Source organism: Lycium barbarum, chromosome 8, assembly GCF_019175385.1.
Source record: "Lycium barbarum isolate Lr01 chromosome 8, ASM1917538v2, whole genome shotgun sequence".
In the NCBI taxonomy this organism is placed as follows: domain Eukaryota; kingdom Viridiplantae; phylum Streptophyta; class Magnoliopsida; order Solanales; family Solanaceae; genus Lycium; species Lycium barbarum.
Genome location: NC_083344.1, coordinates 127759602 through 127775838, shown reverse-complemented (window position 1 = coordinate 127775838; position 16237 = coordinate 127759602). Strand labels below are relative to the sequence as shown.

Here is a 16237-nt window from a genome sequence, read left to right as displayed (position 1 = left end):
GGAAAATGGCTATGGATGATGAATTTGATGCTCTTATTAAAAATAAGACGTGGGAGTTGGTGCCCCGTCCACCTAATGTGAATGTTATTCGTTCTATGTGAATTTTCACTCATAAAGAAAAATCTAATAGTGACTTTGAGAGGCATAAATCCCGTCTTGTAGGTGATGGTAAGACTCAACAGGTTGGCATTGATTGTGGTGAGACCTTCAGTCCAGTGGTCAAGCCGGCTACGATCCGTACCGTTCTCAGTCTTTCCCTATCAAAGAAGTGGCCTATTCATCAGCTAGATGTCAAGAATGCTTTCTTACACGGTGAGCTCAAGGAAACAGTGTATATGCATCAACCTCTGGGTTTCAGAGATCCCACTTATCCGGATTATGTATGTTTACTCCGTAAGTCCTTATATGAGCTTAAGGAGGCCCCGAGAGCATGGTACAAGCGTTTTGCAGATTATGTCTCTTCTCTTGGTTTTTCAAACAGCAGATCTGACAATTCTTTGTTCATCTACAAAAAAGGGTCTGATATGGCATACATGCTACTTTATGTTGATGATATTATTCTTACTGCTTCCTCAAATTCTCTCCGATGCTCCATTATGGCTCTCCTTGCCTCGGAATTTGCTATGAAGGATCTGGGTCCTTTGAATTATTTCCTTGGCATTCATGTCACTCGACATAAGGATGGCATGTTTCTTTCGCAACGTAAGTATGCCGAAGAAATCATTGATCGAGCGGGGATGTCTTTTTGTAAGGCTACTTCTACTCCGGTTGATACTAAACCGAAGGTGAGCGACACATCGGGTGATCCTTATGATGACCCGACTCACTATCGCAGTCTCGCAGGTGCCCTTCAGTATCTTACTTTCACGAGGCCGGATATCTCTTATGCTGTTCAACAGGTATGCTTACACATGCATGCACCGCGACAGGTTCATATGCATGCACTTAAGCGTATCATCTGTTACATTCAGGGTACACTTGACTATGATTTGCATCTTTATCCGTCATCAGTTGCGGACCTTCTTTCCTACACTGATGCGGATTGGGGGGGCTGCCCTGACACACGTCGGTCAACGTCTGGTTACTGTGTCTTTCTTGGGGATAACTAGATATCGTGGTCTTCGAAACGCCAACCTACCCTCTCTCGTTCGAGTGCTGAGGCGGAGTATAGGGGGGTTGCTAATGTTGTCTCCGAGTCCTGCTGGCTTCGCAATCTTCTATTGGAATTACATTGTCCTATTCATAAGGCTACTCTGGTATACTGTGACAATGTGAGTGTCATTTATCTTTCGGGAAATCCGGTGCAACATCAGCGCACCAAACACATCGAAATGGACATTCACTTTGTTCATGAGAAGGTTGCGCGCGGACAGGTTCGTGTCCTTCATGTTCCTTCCCTCTATCAGATTGCCGATATTTTCACCAAGGGACTACCACAGGTGTTATTTGAAGATTTTCGGGACAGTCTCAGCGTTCGTAAACCTCCCGTTTCGACTGTGGGGGTGTGATAGATTATGTAAATATTAATTAGAATATTTTGTAGTCTACTATTTTAGGTTAGCATATTTTGTATATTGTGTAATCTCCTATTTTAGGTTAGAATATTATTCTCCTATTTTGTATATAAACCAATTCAAGTAATGAAAGGACTCAAGGAAAATATTTCTTACAATTTGGAACCGGTTTGTACCGTTTGTTCAGGCCTTCAGGATCCTTCTTTTGATTTGGTCAGTAGGAAAAAATATGATTATTTCGTTTATACTTTTTTTTTCTTTTTTTTTCATGAGGTCAAATTGGATACTTACTATTTTGATATTCAGGCCTATAAGGATGTACAGTAATTTATTTGATTTTCCCCGTCGATGTTCCTTTTGCTATGACATGTAGTGTTGTTGTATCTAATTTAATTATTTTAAACCAAATAAAAAAATACTTTAACCCAAATATGATTTAATGACAGACGCACAAAATATGCTTTATTACAACTCTCCAGTGTCCCAGTGGGGAGACACCTTTTAGCAATAAATGTCATGCTGCTTTACAAAAAAATCATTTTATATATGTAACTGATAATTCTTTTTTAAATAGACATGTATATATACAATATTTGAATACTGCTTGAAATGTATACAAAGTAAATACTGGTATTAATTTGGACATGAAGTAAAGCCTTGAAACTATTCAATTCTCATATCAACCCCCTTAAAAACTGAGCTATCATTTATTTGCAAGTTGAAATTTGTCAAAGAAGGAAGTGATTAAGAAGTATTCCAAGTGAAATAATTGTTTCACTCAAAAACTTTAGCTTTTTTGCAACTGAAAGTCATATCAACTTCCTAATGGAGTACTTATTTTAACTTCAATTTCAAATACTCATTTAATCAATTTTAATCAAATATTTTCCAAATGCTCAATTATATTCATTGATCTTTATATGTCCAATAGTAAAAGCTTAGAAAGTGGCATCCAAAAATGGGATTCCATTGTAAAATTCATGAAATATGTGTCACATGATGCTAATTAAACACGACATAAAATAAACATATTCTCTCCTACTCAAAATTTAAATTAGAAAAACAAGAAGAAAAAAAATATCAAATTTCCTTTGAAGACAAGTTTCCAGCCCATCAAATTATATAGCCCTCTCCTTCACACACCCCAAAGCGAAGCACTTCATGTTAGCTTTGAGATAATCCTTACCCTACAAACAGTTCCCAATTTTTATCAAACAACATTTTGTGGTCCAAATTGTTTTGTTTTCTTTCCTCTTTGAATATAGACTTTAAATGCTCACACAATTCTTCTCTATTGTTTAAGCAAAGGGACCCTCCCCCAGTTCACATCCACACATTATGCTTAGGTTTTTAAGCTAAAAAGTAGATCTGTTTCATAACCAAGAGACATGAAGCTAAGTACATGAAATAATTTAATAAACGTGACAAAAAATTGCTAAAAAAACGTAGTGGCTAAGACAACAAGAAGATAATGAAAAATCTAATCATAGATGATATCATTATCCTTTAAATAGCTTGCCTTTTGTTCTCATGTCAATGAATTGAGACAGAAAGTGTGCATATTATATGTACTATTAATATGGGACCCGGTTTAATTTGGAAATCATGCAGATTGATTGGATGTGATCCGCTTCATGCCGCTGCATGTTGAATCTTCAATGTATAGTCTTAAGCATATGGAGCCGTAAACAAAGATTTAAAGTTTATGGGTTCGTGGTACTATACTAAACTTACTTGACCAATTTAGTAGTTGCGCTGAAATTTAACATTTGTACATATTTCGTAGATGTGACAATTCAGGTTCAACTGTCAAGACAATTAAGATTGACACTCTTGTTGTGCTTATTTATTCATTTGCATTGTTCTTAATCAAGTAAGTTTTTGCTATTTTAATTATTCTTGTTCATGAATGTTTTCAAGGGATTAGCTAACCTTTGAACTCGCCCATTTACTTTGTTTGAAACTCGGAAGAGGAAAAACGGAGTTGGGATAGGATAATTAACATGAATTTGGGGCGTTAACCCTCATCTAATGGAAGTTGACCTAGGAATAGGCAATACCACTTGTAGCCATATTCGGGTGTTCTTAATGCTCCTAATTGCTTGAGGGATCTTCAATTGGGTAGTCTAGTTAATCTTCGGAAGAAGTTAATTTAGAGTCATTATCCGAGGCTAAATAACATAAACTTGCTATTATTTACAATTCGTGAAATAGATTGGATCGTTACTTGAGAAGTAGTTTCCCTCCTTCCATTCTTGTTGCCATTGATCAATTTACTTGCTTTCTAGATTAGAATTTATATTTCCGTATTTTATCAAAACCTTATAAAAAACCACCATTGATGCTTGGTCTGATCCTCTTCTGGGCCACCTCAAGGCTTATGGGCCTCATAGATTTGTCTTCTGATTAGAGTTTAATCCAAAAGACGTCTCAACTAAATTTCTGAACCCGTTCTAATTATAGTTTGACAATTAACTTTCTTCTTTCATTTTGACGCTTCGAGTTCAAGTGACCGCACCCCTTAAACTGTGACGCGTACTGAACCCATATACAAAGTTTGAGGCAAACAATTGTGCTCGCCGAATTCATAGATCGTATTTTATTTTTTCCCCTGGCTGTTCATACATGGTGAATGATTTGTTTATGAAGAAAACGTAACAAACGATAAAAGCTCGACCGTTACAATATTATGTACCTATTTTTCTTTTGGTTATTTTGGCTAGAGAAAAGGCAGGTGAGATTTCAATTTATATAGAGTTTTTTATTTCAATTTATATGACTATATTTTTTGTCTTAGCTTCTTCCAGAAACTCTTTCTCTACATGTATTTCATTTTTTTTTCTTTGTGCAATCCTCTCTATCTGCACAAGGTAGGGATACTGGATACTAAGGTTGCGTACACACCACCATCTCCAAACCCCATTAGTGGATTATATTGAGTATGTTGTTGTTGTCTAATTGATTTCCCACCGAAAAATGTTCGATAGCTATTTCTCATTGAATGTCGGCGGGAAAAACTTAAATAGTAGTAGCGTTTTCACACGGATAAAGTATGAAGTTTCTCAGCTCTTCAGTGGGAACCTATTTCCGACTATGCGTTTTTCCAGTGAGCTAGTTCGGTGGGAATGAGGTGGGAAAAATCATATTTTATAGCACAAATTTCACATCGAATAGGTGGGAAAAACATCATTTTTCTATTAGTGTCTTTGCGCAAGAGCTCCATGTATGATTCTGAACTCAATGATTGATAGAGAGGAAGTTAATAATGCTCAATAAAGAAGACAATTGGAGAAAGAAATCCGATTCCCAGAATTTTAAATTTATATACATGTATCTTGAATTGTGAAGTTTATTAAATTGAGAATTAAATGTAGGTTATTTAAACAAAAAAAATCAAGTTATCGTCTTTTTTTAGTTTGGACCTGAATTTCGTCACGAATAAAGTATCAAAATCAGATCAACTAAAATATTTCAGGATTTTAGTTTATTAATAAGATACCCTTTTATCAGTTAGTAATTGTATGGGTGTTCCATTCTTTATTGTTTTCCCCATTACTCTTTTAGGGGGGTTGATGTGCGAGCAAGATTGGGGTTGGTGGGGTTACTTTGGGGTGTGCTCAATACAACACTTTTAAAGTGGAAAATATATCAGATGTGGTCATGGAACGGATGGAATCCCTTCACGTTTAAAAGTTTTGAGCCTTGAAGAAATTCTTGGTAACGAGGCATTCTCGCTTTAATAGATCTTATGCAACGCAAACTTGAATTAGTCAGATATTGGAATACCACATGGTTTTATAAAAAAATCTTTGTTTTATTACAATTCTTGCTAAAAACTATCTTCTTTCAGCATCCAAGGGTGTGGTCTAATGGTCAATGAAGTGGGCTGGAAATCATAAGGGTCTCAAGTTCAAATTTCAGAACATAAAAACACTATATGTATGATTTTTTCCCATTTGTATAACAGGTAACCTATAAAATTAGTGGAGACGTGCGCAAGTAGAACAGGCTGGCCCCGGCCGACAGCTTATTAGTGATTTTAGATTGTTGCTACTTAACGTGCGTGGTAGGACATTAGTCTCAAGATAGCAGGATTTTCTAAGATTAGCAGGGTCCAATCTATTCCTGCTAGATCTAAAGCAAGATTTAGAGTTTTTGATGTTGTCACAACTGAAACTACTAGGTTAGTTAATTATAACATCATCTTCGAAATCTTTGTGTCTTCTATGAATATCTCGTGTAATCATGTTGGCGAAAGATTTCTCTGGATAATCACATATAATATGTGAGTGTGTTGTGTGGGTGATAGGATGAGTACATTTCTTATAATATTTTTTGAGATAATTACACTCAGTATTAATTGGGATATCAATGCTACCAAATTTAACCTATATTTGAGTTTCATGCCCACAGTAGCCCATCTTCAGTTTAAACAAAAATTACTTGTCAAAAAATGACTCATTCCCCTCTTCCTCCCCCTCTCTCTCCACTGCCTCCTTCATTTTCATTTTTTTTTTTTAATTTTTAATTATTTTTTTTTTGGAGTTCCCCACCTACCTCCTTTTTTTTTTTAATTTTTTATTATTATTATTTTAATTTTTTTTATTATTTTTTTTAATTTTTTTTGGAGTTCGCCACTGCCTCCTTTTTTTTAATTTTAATTTTTTTTTTTTTAATTTCCCATCTCCCTCAGTCACGCCGGATCTTTAATTTTTTTTTAAATTTTGTTTTATTTTCCCTCTCCCTCTGTCACGCCGGATCTTTGATGTTTAAACAGTTGGTTCTGGTGGTGGTGTTGGAGTTCGCCGGAGAACGGAACTCCAGCGATGACTGTATATGGGTATATATGAGTGTATAATATTGTATGTCGGTGTATACGCCGGAGAACGGAACTCCGGCTATGACTATATATGGGTGTATATGAGTGTATATGGGTGTATAATATTGTATATGGGTTATATGGATATATGGGTTATAATATTATATATGGGTGTATTATATTGTATTATATTGTATATGAGTGTATAATATTGTATATGAATGTATATGGGTGTATAATATTGCATACGGGTGTATATGGATATAAGGGTTATAATATTGTATATGGGTGTCTAATATTTGTATATAGGTGTATATTCGTATATGGGTATATGAATTATAATTTTTATATAATATTGTATATGAGTATATGGATTATAATGTTGTATAATATTGTATATGAGAGTATATGGGTATATGGATTATAATACTCTATTAAAAAAATATTTTTGAAAAAAGGAGGCAATGGCGAACTCCAACAAAAAAAAAAAAAAAAAAAAAAGGAAAAAGGAGGAGGCAGTGGAGAGAGAGGGGAGTTTTGGGTTAGAGCTTTGTAATGTAAGTTTTGGGCTATTTTTTTTTTTTTTTTTTGCAATGTGAGTGACCCAATCATATATTTATGAAATTTCCCCATATTTTTTTTAGTTAAAATGCAAGTCCACATTAGTTGTATGGTACTACATCCATTTACCTGATAGGAGTATCATACTTTGATCTAATATAGTACAACAGCCAGTGGTTTTTAATAACTGCATTGTCCGGCCAGCTTAAGCAAATTTTAACTAATTTCACGAGATACTTATTACCTCTCACCAACATAGATGTCGAGTAGCTCCGTTTAACAAAACAATCAGGTCCTCCTCAAGATTACCGTTACATCTCATGGCCGTACAACAATATTTTTCAGGTCTACATTTAAAGGACCAAATTTCCACTAAAGAATTCTTGACTTCTTAAACAGTGATAATCAATAATTTAATTCCATTATCCAACCACTGTTGTTGGCTAATTAATGAGAACATGGGGCTTGAAAATGATATCTACTGCTAGTTAACATGGGTGTATATAGAACATTTTACCTAATTTCTCAAAGATGTAAAATAACTAGTGAATTTATCCGCACTTCGCGTGATTATATGGTTAAACTTATTAAGCAGTGTTTATATATTCAAGTGGTAAAAATATTCTAAAAATTCCTTTTAGTTTTTATTAATCGGTAAGAATTTTTGGTCTTCTGAAGATGCGTTTTGCATCGTCGAAACTACTACTTTTATTCCTATAACGAAACGGAAGAATTTCGTTTAAAAAAAAAAGTTGGAGCTCTTTATGTGCGTATGTGTATTAAGACATAAATTTTCCTCTGAAAAAAAAAATTAAAATATAAGCGCCTTTCTTTCAAGTTTTTCTCTTGCTTTGTCCTTTTTCTTTTTAATTTTTCTCTCATACTTCATACCCGTTCATTTTCCACAATCAAATGTCACTTTCTGCTTCTCTAACTTACCAATGACAAAGATAGAAAATCAAAGAGACTCAGATGCCATAAAGAAGATGTAACATAAGAGACTCAAAGGTATAATAAAAGTAGGTAATAAAAGATGTTCAATACTAAATAAATTTATTATAAACAATATAAACTGAAACAAAAGTGAAAAGGGAAAAAACTGAGAAAAATAAATAAATAGGCATTACATATATAATGAAAACCACAGAAAAAATATACTCATGAATAAATAACTAATATGTCAAAAATAGTACTACCTCATATATCAAGTTTAAATTAGTAGCCGATTTAATTAATTTGAGTTTGAGATTTTGTTGTTCTAGTAATAACTAATATTTATCAAGATGAGAGAAAAATCCTACTGACAGAATTTGTGACTATTCTAACTAATAATCTTTCCCTTTACCTGTTGTCCTTTAATTGTTTTGTCTTTTGACTATATGTTCTGGGGGGTTGTTTTCTATATCCGAGTAGGATAATTTTGCTTGTACCAAAAGAGGGATGTAGCAGCATCAAACATGAAATGAACATGGAGGTCCCTTTAAGGACAATCTCCTTAAGATAATTCGAGGGACAAAAATTTAAGACATAAAGAATTAAGTGATTCACAATAGGATTTAGGTAAAACAACGTTATAAAGATGAACATGCATACTAAAGCAAAATAAATGGTAGATATATTTATAAATAAATTAAAGATAATATACCTTTTGAAGATCTAATTTAATTTGATATACATAAAAAGCTCCACTTTTGCCATGTGCAACTGAGTTTCGTGAACATCATCTACACCCAAAATAGTTAGACGGATAATGCCTATCGGAATTGCTATATAAAAATAATGGAAGGGAATAGCAAAAGACAAAGTAATAACAATTGAGGCTGTTCAGCTTTCCGCAATGAAGAGTTGGAAAGATGGGAGTAATTAAGATTGAAACATCTGTTCTTACGTTTAAGATAAGATTAATACAGAATTTATGGTTGGAATAGTTGGTGCACTTTCAGTAAGTAATTTGAAGAATTTTATTGATGAGTAATTGAGTTTTAAAAATATGTTGAATGAAAAAAATGAAAAAAAAGGCAAAAAAAGGAGAACAAAGACAAATAGAAATGGTGGCCATAGAGAGGTGTTACATTACTTTGTATATGCCTAGCTTTATATTAGATATAGATTCAATGCAAATATATAGGGCCGGGTGTGTTGGTACGGAAAATATTTTCTAAAAAATAGGTGGTTTTTCTGGTACTTGATAAATAAATAAAACATACTACATAAAAGGGCGGAGGTGGAAGTGTGGGTGTGGGGGGGGGGGGGGGGGGATTAGGTGTCGGGGGGGGTGGAGGTAGGAGTGTGGGTGCTTGGGGGGTTGGAAGCGGGGGTCGGGTTGGGGAAGAGAGGCAAGGGGTGGGACGGGGGCAGGGGGTTGAGGGCGGGCGCTTTGGGGTGTTGTGGGGGTTGGAGGGGGGGGGGGGCATGGAGTGTGAGAGGTGGCGGTGGGTGAAGTGTTGGGTGGGAGAGACAATCAGCATGAAATGCCACTTACACGATGTAGTATTTGTTATTTTTATTTTCATTTGAAAAATCATTTTTGTAAAATTTACGAAACTTATCTTTTTAAATTTTGACGAACCAAACATAAGAAAATTAAATATTCATATGTAACAAACACATTGATAGTCTAATTAAATTGGTAGCCACCGATTGAACATATTACATAACCTGAAACGGAGTTGGGAAATTGTAATGTGGTTTTCTCATAGTTTTTCATTATTCCAAATTTCCAATCATTGACATCAGAAAATTGAAAAATAAAAAGGAAGTTCTTTTATAACTCCAAATGCAATGCCAGATGGTCAAGAGAATTCTCATCAGCAATATTCTCTCAAGTAGTACTAGCTTGCTCTTTTGTGTAGCTGTACAACAATAAAGCCAGAAAAAGGGGAAAAAATGGATTCGCCAACAACAGCTAAAACCTTAAAGTACAAATCCTCTCAGAATCCTGCTATTCTTAGTGTAACAGAAAATCCTCTTCAGTACAGAGCCTTTGTCCAAAACCATGTAGTACTAAAAGATGCATCTTTTTCCTCTTATCTCAAACCTGAAGAAAATAGCCCTGATGACTCCGAAATTAACGTGTTCGATGCGAAAAAATATTTCAGTGAAAGCAATGATTCCTCTCCAGAAGCTCAAAAAAACTTAGTCGTTGATCAATGCGAATTAGCTTCTGTTCATCGACATTCATCAGTTTCTTCCGTAGATAATGGCTACGGAAGAAACTTTCGTGCCAATTCTTTTCGTGCTACGCCAACAGCTTCATCTGAAGCTAGTTGGAATAGCCAAACTGGTCTATTATCAAATCCACCAGGTGCTATTAAAGTTTCATTAAGGAGTATTAATCCTAACGAGAAAAAAAGAGGTTCATTTAGTACTCGTAAATGGTTTTTCTGCAGAAAATGCCCTTGCACTGGGGAAAAATCGGTGCAAGTCGAGGAAACTAACTCGGATCCAAGAACAGAAACTGGCTCTGAAAGCTTTGCTGTCAAACACAATCAGAAGGTAGTACTTGAGAAAGCTACCAACATGTCTCAGAAAAATCAGACTGAAGTACAACAAAGAGCAGCAATTCTGAACTCAAATATACATCCTCAGAGGCCGTCATCAGAAACTGCCATAAATAAAATTGAAACGATACAAAGAAGATCATCAGAGTCAGAAAGTACAATTGCCTGTCAACAACGCGTGTTGGCATCAGTAAGGCCATTTACTGAGACTCCAGGTGGAGGATTTTCATTTCCAATACTGAACAATTCAACACAAGCGAAATTAGGAATCAAACCTCCACCAACAAGGTCAATTTCTATTTCCCCAATATTGGAAGATCCGGCCCGAGATTCACTGGAAGTTTTTCAACCATCTTCTAGAAAATCAACACAAACAGATCAGAATGGACTCAACTTCCCCTTCCCCGGTAGCCCGATTTCGCGAGTTACCGCAACGGACGACGACGTCGCGAGCGATGCGAGTTCAGATCTCTTCGAAATCGAGAGCTTCTCGACATCAATCGCGACGTCGTGTCCGTTATATCGTCAGCGTAATTCACTAGACGAGCCCGGTACGCCGAGCATTGCAGCTACAGAGTGTTATGCACCAAGTGAAGTGAGTATAGATTGGAGTGTTGCAACAGCCGAAGGTTTCGACCGTGCTAGTGTAACAAACTTCTCCGCCATCTCTGAGTTGGACAATGTGTCGAACATGAGACTTTTTGGCGGCGGCAGTGGAAGTACCACGGCCGCCTCCAGTGGCGGAGAAGGTGGAAAGTGGAAGGGGAGTGGATTGCTGAGTTGTCGGCACGAAAAGGCAGTAAATGTGGGGCCTCAGCCGGTTAAATTCGGGTCGCCTGAGGGGCCACCACAACTGACATTAAGTACTACGCCAGGGCATGTGAGTAGTAGGCCAATGCCTGCCAGAGCTAATAAGCCACCACTTGCTAGCTCTCATTCTGCACGATTGTCGCATTTGTAGCATGACAAACAAGTGCCATTGACACTGCCATGTTTATGTGTTTTATTGCTCCTTCTGTTTATTTCACGTGACACTTGTTATTATTTGGAGAGTTGAAAGTAACTTTCTTTGATCGTGATTTTTTTGAATATTTTAAAATATTTATTATTGTAATTTATAGTTTTTTTTTTTAATATTTTCTTTGTTCTAGTTTATGTAGCAATATTTTTCTTTTAGCATGTTCGAGAAAGAATGACAACTTTTTCAATTAGGAAATAATTAAACTTGATCTTCTCTCACATTTTGTTTAGTTTCTTATCTGGTATCTAGTACTGCATTGGAATTTGGAATCCCGACTAATCTGGATTCGCACCACATATCAACATTAAACGGGGAATCACTTATTACTAAGATTTTTTTCATACCAAGGCTCAAATCCGATAACTTTGATAAATGATGGAGGGATCATCTCCATCCGCCCATCCCACCATAATCTATGGTGGTTAAACTTTTCATTTTATTTTTCACAAAAAAAAATTATAGTCACACAAAATGTCATGCAATTGCATGCCTAAGGCCATAAATTTCAAATGTCTTATACTCATACAAATGTTACACGATATTTTTGATCACAAATTTCAAAGTTTTATTTTCTCTCTTAAATTTCATGTCTATTCAAACTTTTACTGATATATAAATTGAAACGACAAGAGTATGTAAATTTCCTTTAAAAATTTATGTTTGAATTTACTCCACATGAAATGAACAGAGAGAGTAGCTACTTAGAGCCCGTTTGGATTGGCTTATAAGCTGTTTTCAGCTTTTTTGAGTGTTTGGCTGGCCAGTTTAAAGTTATTTTATGCTTAAAATAAGCTCAAAAAAATAATTAGACCCATTTAATTTAGCTTATCTAAAGCACCTTATAAGTCAAAATAAATAAATTAGACTACTTCAATTTATTTTTTTTAGTTTATAAGCTCATTACAGCTTATAGACGTAAGCCCATCCAAACAGGCTCTTAATCTTGAGTCCCCTGCACCAAGTACATTTTTATGTGTCCATCAATCATCAGCAAGCAGCTCTGACTTTGCTAGCAAAATGGAATAAATGCCTGAACAGGGTCTAATTGGGCCATTGGGGTCACCTAAACAGTAGGTAGGCCGAAATGTGAGACGTTTTTTAGTTCTAGTTCATGCACTTGTCCAAGATGGAAGAACCAATGATATTTTCTCGGTTCGTTAACTTTTCACCAAATTCCTAGTATGTGATTGTTCTAGGGTTATTAGTCTCAATTTATATGATACCATTTGATTAGGCACGAAATTTAACAAATAAAAAAAAAATTTTAAAATTTTTGATCCAAAACAAATTTTAAAAATTTATATGTCTACAAATCATCTCCGAAGTTAAATTGTTAAATGATAAATACTCACATATCCTTGCTAAATTACGTGTCTTTGCTTGATAATATGTAATTGTTTTTTTTAAGACTAAGCAAAAGTGTTGGAGTATTTATAGAGTTCATCTTGGAAATTTGTTTGATTGATTAGAACAAGGTTCAGGGTTCTTTCTTTTTTTGTTTTACTATCAGTGTTGAAACTTACTAGTTAGATTAATCTGAATTCTCAGCCTAGAAAGTCTAATATGGGGGATTTTCGTGCTCCTTATCAAATGAGATTCCAGTCCTAAAGTTCAAACTAGAGATCTCTAATTAAGAATTAAAAAATAAAAAAAAAACTAAATTATTTCACCACACCCTCCCCATAGTAAACAAGTTTCAATTTACTCAAACTTGGATTTGAGTTCTAAAAATTGAATTTTCAATACCGACGGATAGTCTATCGTGTGGTTTCTTTTTATTGTTTGCTTCTGCTTGAATCTAATTTCTATCTACGAAAACAATAGGTCACCTAATAACACCATGTTAGTGTGTTAAGACACATTTTAGAATTTGTCCCCTATAATGTTTTTTTCTCTAGCACGGAAACCTGCTGCACTATATTGTGGGCTATATGTTTGTTTGTGAAAAGAATCGATTTGCAATCTGAACGTGTATCAACAATCTATAGAACAAGTTATAATTGGTCACACTCGTTAACAGAAGCTCTATCCTAAAGAACATTCTTCTTTAGGTTTTGACGTACTTTTAAAGAGAATAGTTAACTTAAATAGTTGTTCATCAATCACCAATCGCTTGGACTAAAAAATAGTATGTGGATATATAATATACTAGTGCCTCTAAGCCCGTGCTAAGCCCGGACTCAAATTTAACTTTAATTTGTTATAAAAAAATTCTTTTGCCCTTAATAAAATAATTTGTAGTCATACAAATATTTTAGACATCAAAATTTAAAACTCTAGAAGGTTCGATAGCTTTTGAATAGAAATGACATGGGAGTTTTTTAAGAGTTGTGGTAGCTTTTGTTTCGTCATTCCTTTTTTTAAAAAAAATCTCTTTTTGAATCTTGTATAAAATTTATAATTTGTTGATTTGGTAGAGCCTGTAATAACAGATACACAAACACCAACCTATAAAACTGTCAAAAAAAAAAAACAATCCGACCATAAACACATGTCACCAAATAAAACAAAAGCTCATCCCAGTTAAGAGTTAAAACCAATTTCTAAAAAGAAAAGCAACAATTGGACAATTTAACACCTTGAGTTAAAAGGAAAAAATATAATCCTTTTGTCCCAGATTATGTGACTAATTTGGCTTATGTATCGAATGGAATCAACTGAGTATCATGAAATTAAATGTAGATATCTTCTTGTGTCAATATGATAAACTGTAGTTTTAAATTAAAATACTGGTCAAAGTTTACATAATTTAATTCTTAAGAAGCGAAAAATATCAGATAAATTAGGACAAAGGAACTATACCTTTTCCAGTTTCTAAAATTTTTGAGAACAATCTTGTTATTTGATGGTGTAACGCTTTTCATATCAAATTATTGCTAAAAGTCTCGTGAATCTTCTTCTGCAATCAAGACACAAAAGCAAAGACCTATTAGCTTACCCCCAATCAAGTCCCTAGGTTCGATAGCTTTTGAAAAGTAGACCTTAAAAATAAAAAACTAAAAAATTGACTTAAATAAATAAGATTAGGACCTAAAAATAATTAACTAAAAAGTTTTTAAAAAATTAAAAAATTATTGTGAGGACTACAAAAGTCCTCACATTTGCTCTTATATTGTATAGTAAAAAATAATCTTACCAAAATTGAATTAGATGAATAGAAAAAGTTTACATGCGTAAATGTGAAAATTGACAACTTAAGATAAGATATGATAGTGGGACGGAGGACTACAAAAGTCCTCATATTTGCTCTTATATTGTATAGTAAAAAATAATCTTACCAAAATTGAATTAGATGAATAAAAAAAGTTTACATGCGTAAATGTGAAACTTGACAACTTAAGATAAGATATGATAGTGGGACCCATATATTTTACTTTTCCAAAACCAGCAAAATCCTTGGCAAATTTGAGCTACAACATGTGTCCAACTTTGTGATTGGCAAGTCTAGTTAAAATGCAAGGACGACAAAACTCCTTTCATTCTCCCTTATTATATATTGTAAAATAATATAATATATAAATGTGCCTGAAAATTAGGAGTGAGGCGTAGAATGAAAAAATTAATGGGCCCCACATTTTAGATAGTTGATCTGCATTCTTTGGAGACAATAAATGACTGTCCTTTTCATTGCTATTCAAAGACGTCGTTGATTATCCAATAGAGAGCAACTTTACTTTAGGAAATGTCAAATATGACCGCGTGAGGATGATCAAAGATTCCTCAGATGAAAGCAATAAAAGACAAATATGGGGGCAAATTTTGAAGAGGTAGCCTTTTAGTTGAGAAGGCTTAGAGCCCGTTTGGATTGGCTTATAAGTTGGCTTATAAGCTGTTTTCAGCTTTTTTGAGTGTTTGGCTGGCCAGCTTAAAGTCATTTTATGCTTAAAATAAGCTCAAAAAAATAATTGGACCCATTTGACTTAGTTTATCTAAAGCAGCTTATAAGCTGAAAACAGCTTATAAGCCAAAAAAAATAAGTTGGACTACCCCAACTTATTTTTTTCAGCTTATAAGCTGCAAACAGCTTTAAGATGTAAGCCAATCCAAACGGGCTCTTAGTTGCAAAGTAACCGAGGACGACAAAACAGTTGGATTCTCCCTTATTATATATATAATGTATAATTAGTATTCAATTAAGTAAAAAGTTGAATTCCATTGGCTACTTAAAGATTCCTTTTAAAATATAATATAATATAAAATAGTAAATTTTGTATAAAATTAGGCGTGTCAAATCGAAGTGTTATGGATGAATTTGGGAATGTCAAAATGGACTAAGTTAATAAATGATATGGATCGTGTTTCCTGAACTAGTTTTCCATGCCAATATAACATGGGGCAAGTGCATAAATAACCGATTCCGGGACCATCATTTAAGTCATAGTCCCACTATATAAAATTTATAAGTTTAGCCACCTCGGAATCACTTTGAGACATACACTACCGAAGTTGCAAAAATTCATGTCTGAAGTTTCAACAACAAGCCAAACTTCAAATAATCCTGTCTAAAATATGTCTTGGCAAGGCCTAACTTCAAACATGTATATATGAAGTTTCAGACATGGATGTCCAAAACTGAAAGTAGGCTTTCAATCCTGCCGATGTTTCCATTTCAAAACCACCAGTTGATTTAAACTCAATTTTTATATTCGAAATTCAAAATTCACTTCTTCTAAATGGTGATCTTAATGCTGAAAAAATCTTTAACAAACTACGGATGCAAAGTTTGTAAAAAACTACCTACCTCTTAAATGTTGTTGTGCAAATTGGCTGCCTGTGCAAATTTTCCTATAATACTTAGGATTATATACTATTGGCACTAAAC

General features: G+C 34.4%; 2 protein-coding genes across 2 annotated transcripts; both read left to right on the top strand.

Annotated features, from left to right (window-relative positions):
* Positions 1-737: 737 nt before the first annotated feature.
* On the top strand, positions 738-1109 carry LOC132608326 (uncharacterized mitochondrial protein AtMg00810-like). The gene is made up of 2 exons (XM_060322362.1): positions 738-899; positions 972-1109. Exons 1-2 carry the CDS (start codon positions 738-740, stop codon positions 1107-1109), a joined length of 300 nt encoding a protein of 99 aa, XP_060178345.1.
* Positions 1110-9539: 8430 nt separating this feature from the next.
* On the top strand, positions 9540-11633 carry LOC132607290 (protein PHYTOCHROME KINASE SUBSTRATE 4). Its single transcript, XM_060321198.1, has one exon. It carries the CDS (start codon positions 9781-9783, stop codon positions 11353-11355), a length of 1575 nt encoding a protein of 524 aa, XP_060177181.1. The 5' UTR covers positions 9540-9780; the 3' UTR covers positions 11356-11633.
* Positions 11634-16237: the final 4604 nt, after the last annotated feature.

Coding starts and splice junctions, on each gene's coding strand:
- LOC132608326 (XM_060322362.1), top strand. CDS start 738: ATGTCTTTTTGTAAGGCTACTTCTACTCCGGTTGATACTAAACCGAAG. Junction 900..971: donor TCTCTTATGCTGTTCAACAG/GTATGCTTACAC, acceptor TGTTACATTCAG/GGTACACTTGACTATGATTT.
- LOC132607290 (XM_060321198.1), top strand. CDS start 9,781: ATGGATTCGCCAACAACAGCTAAAACCTTAAAGTACAAATCCTCTCAG.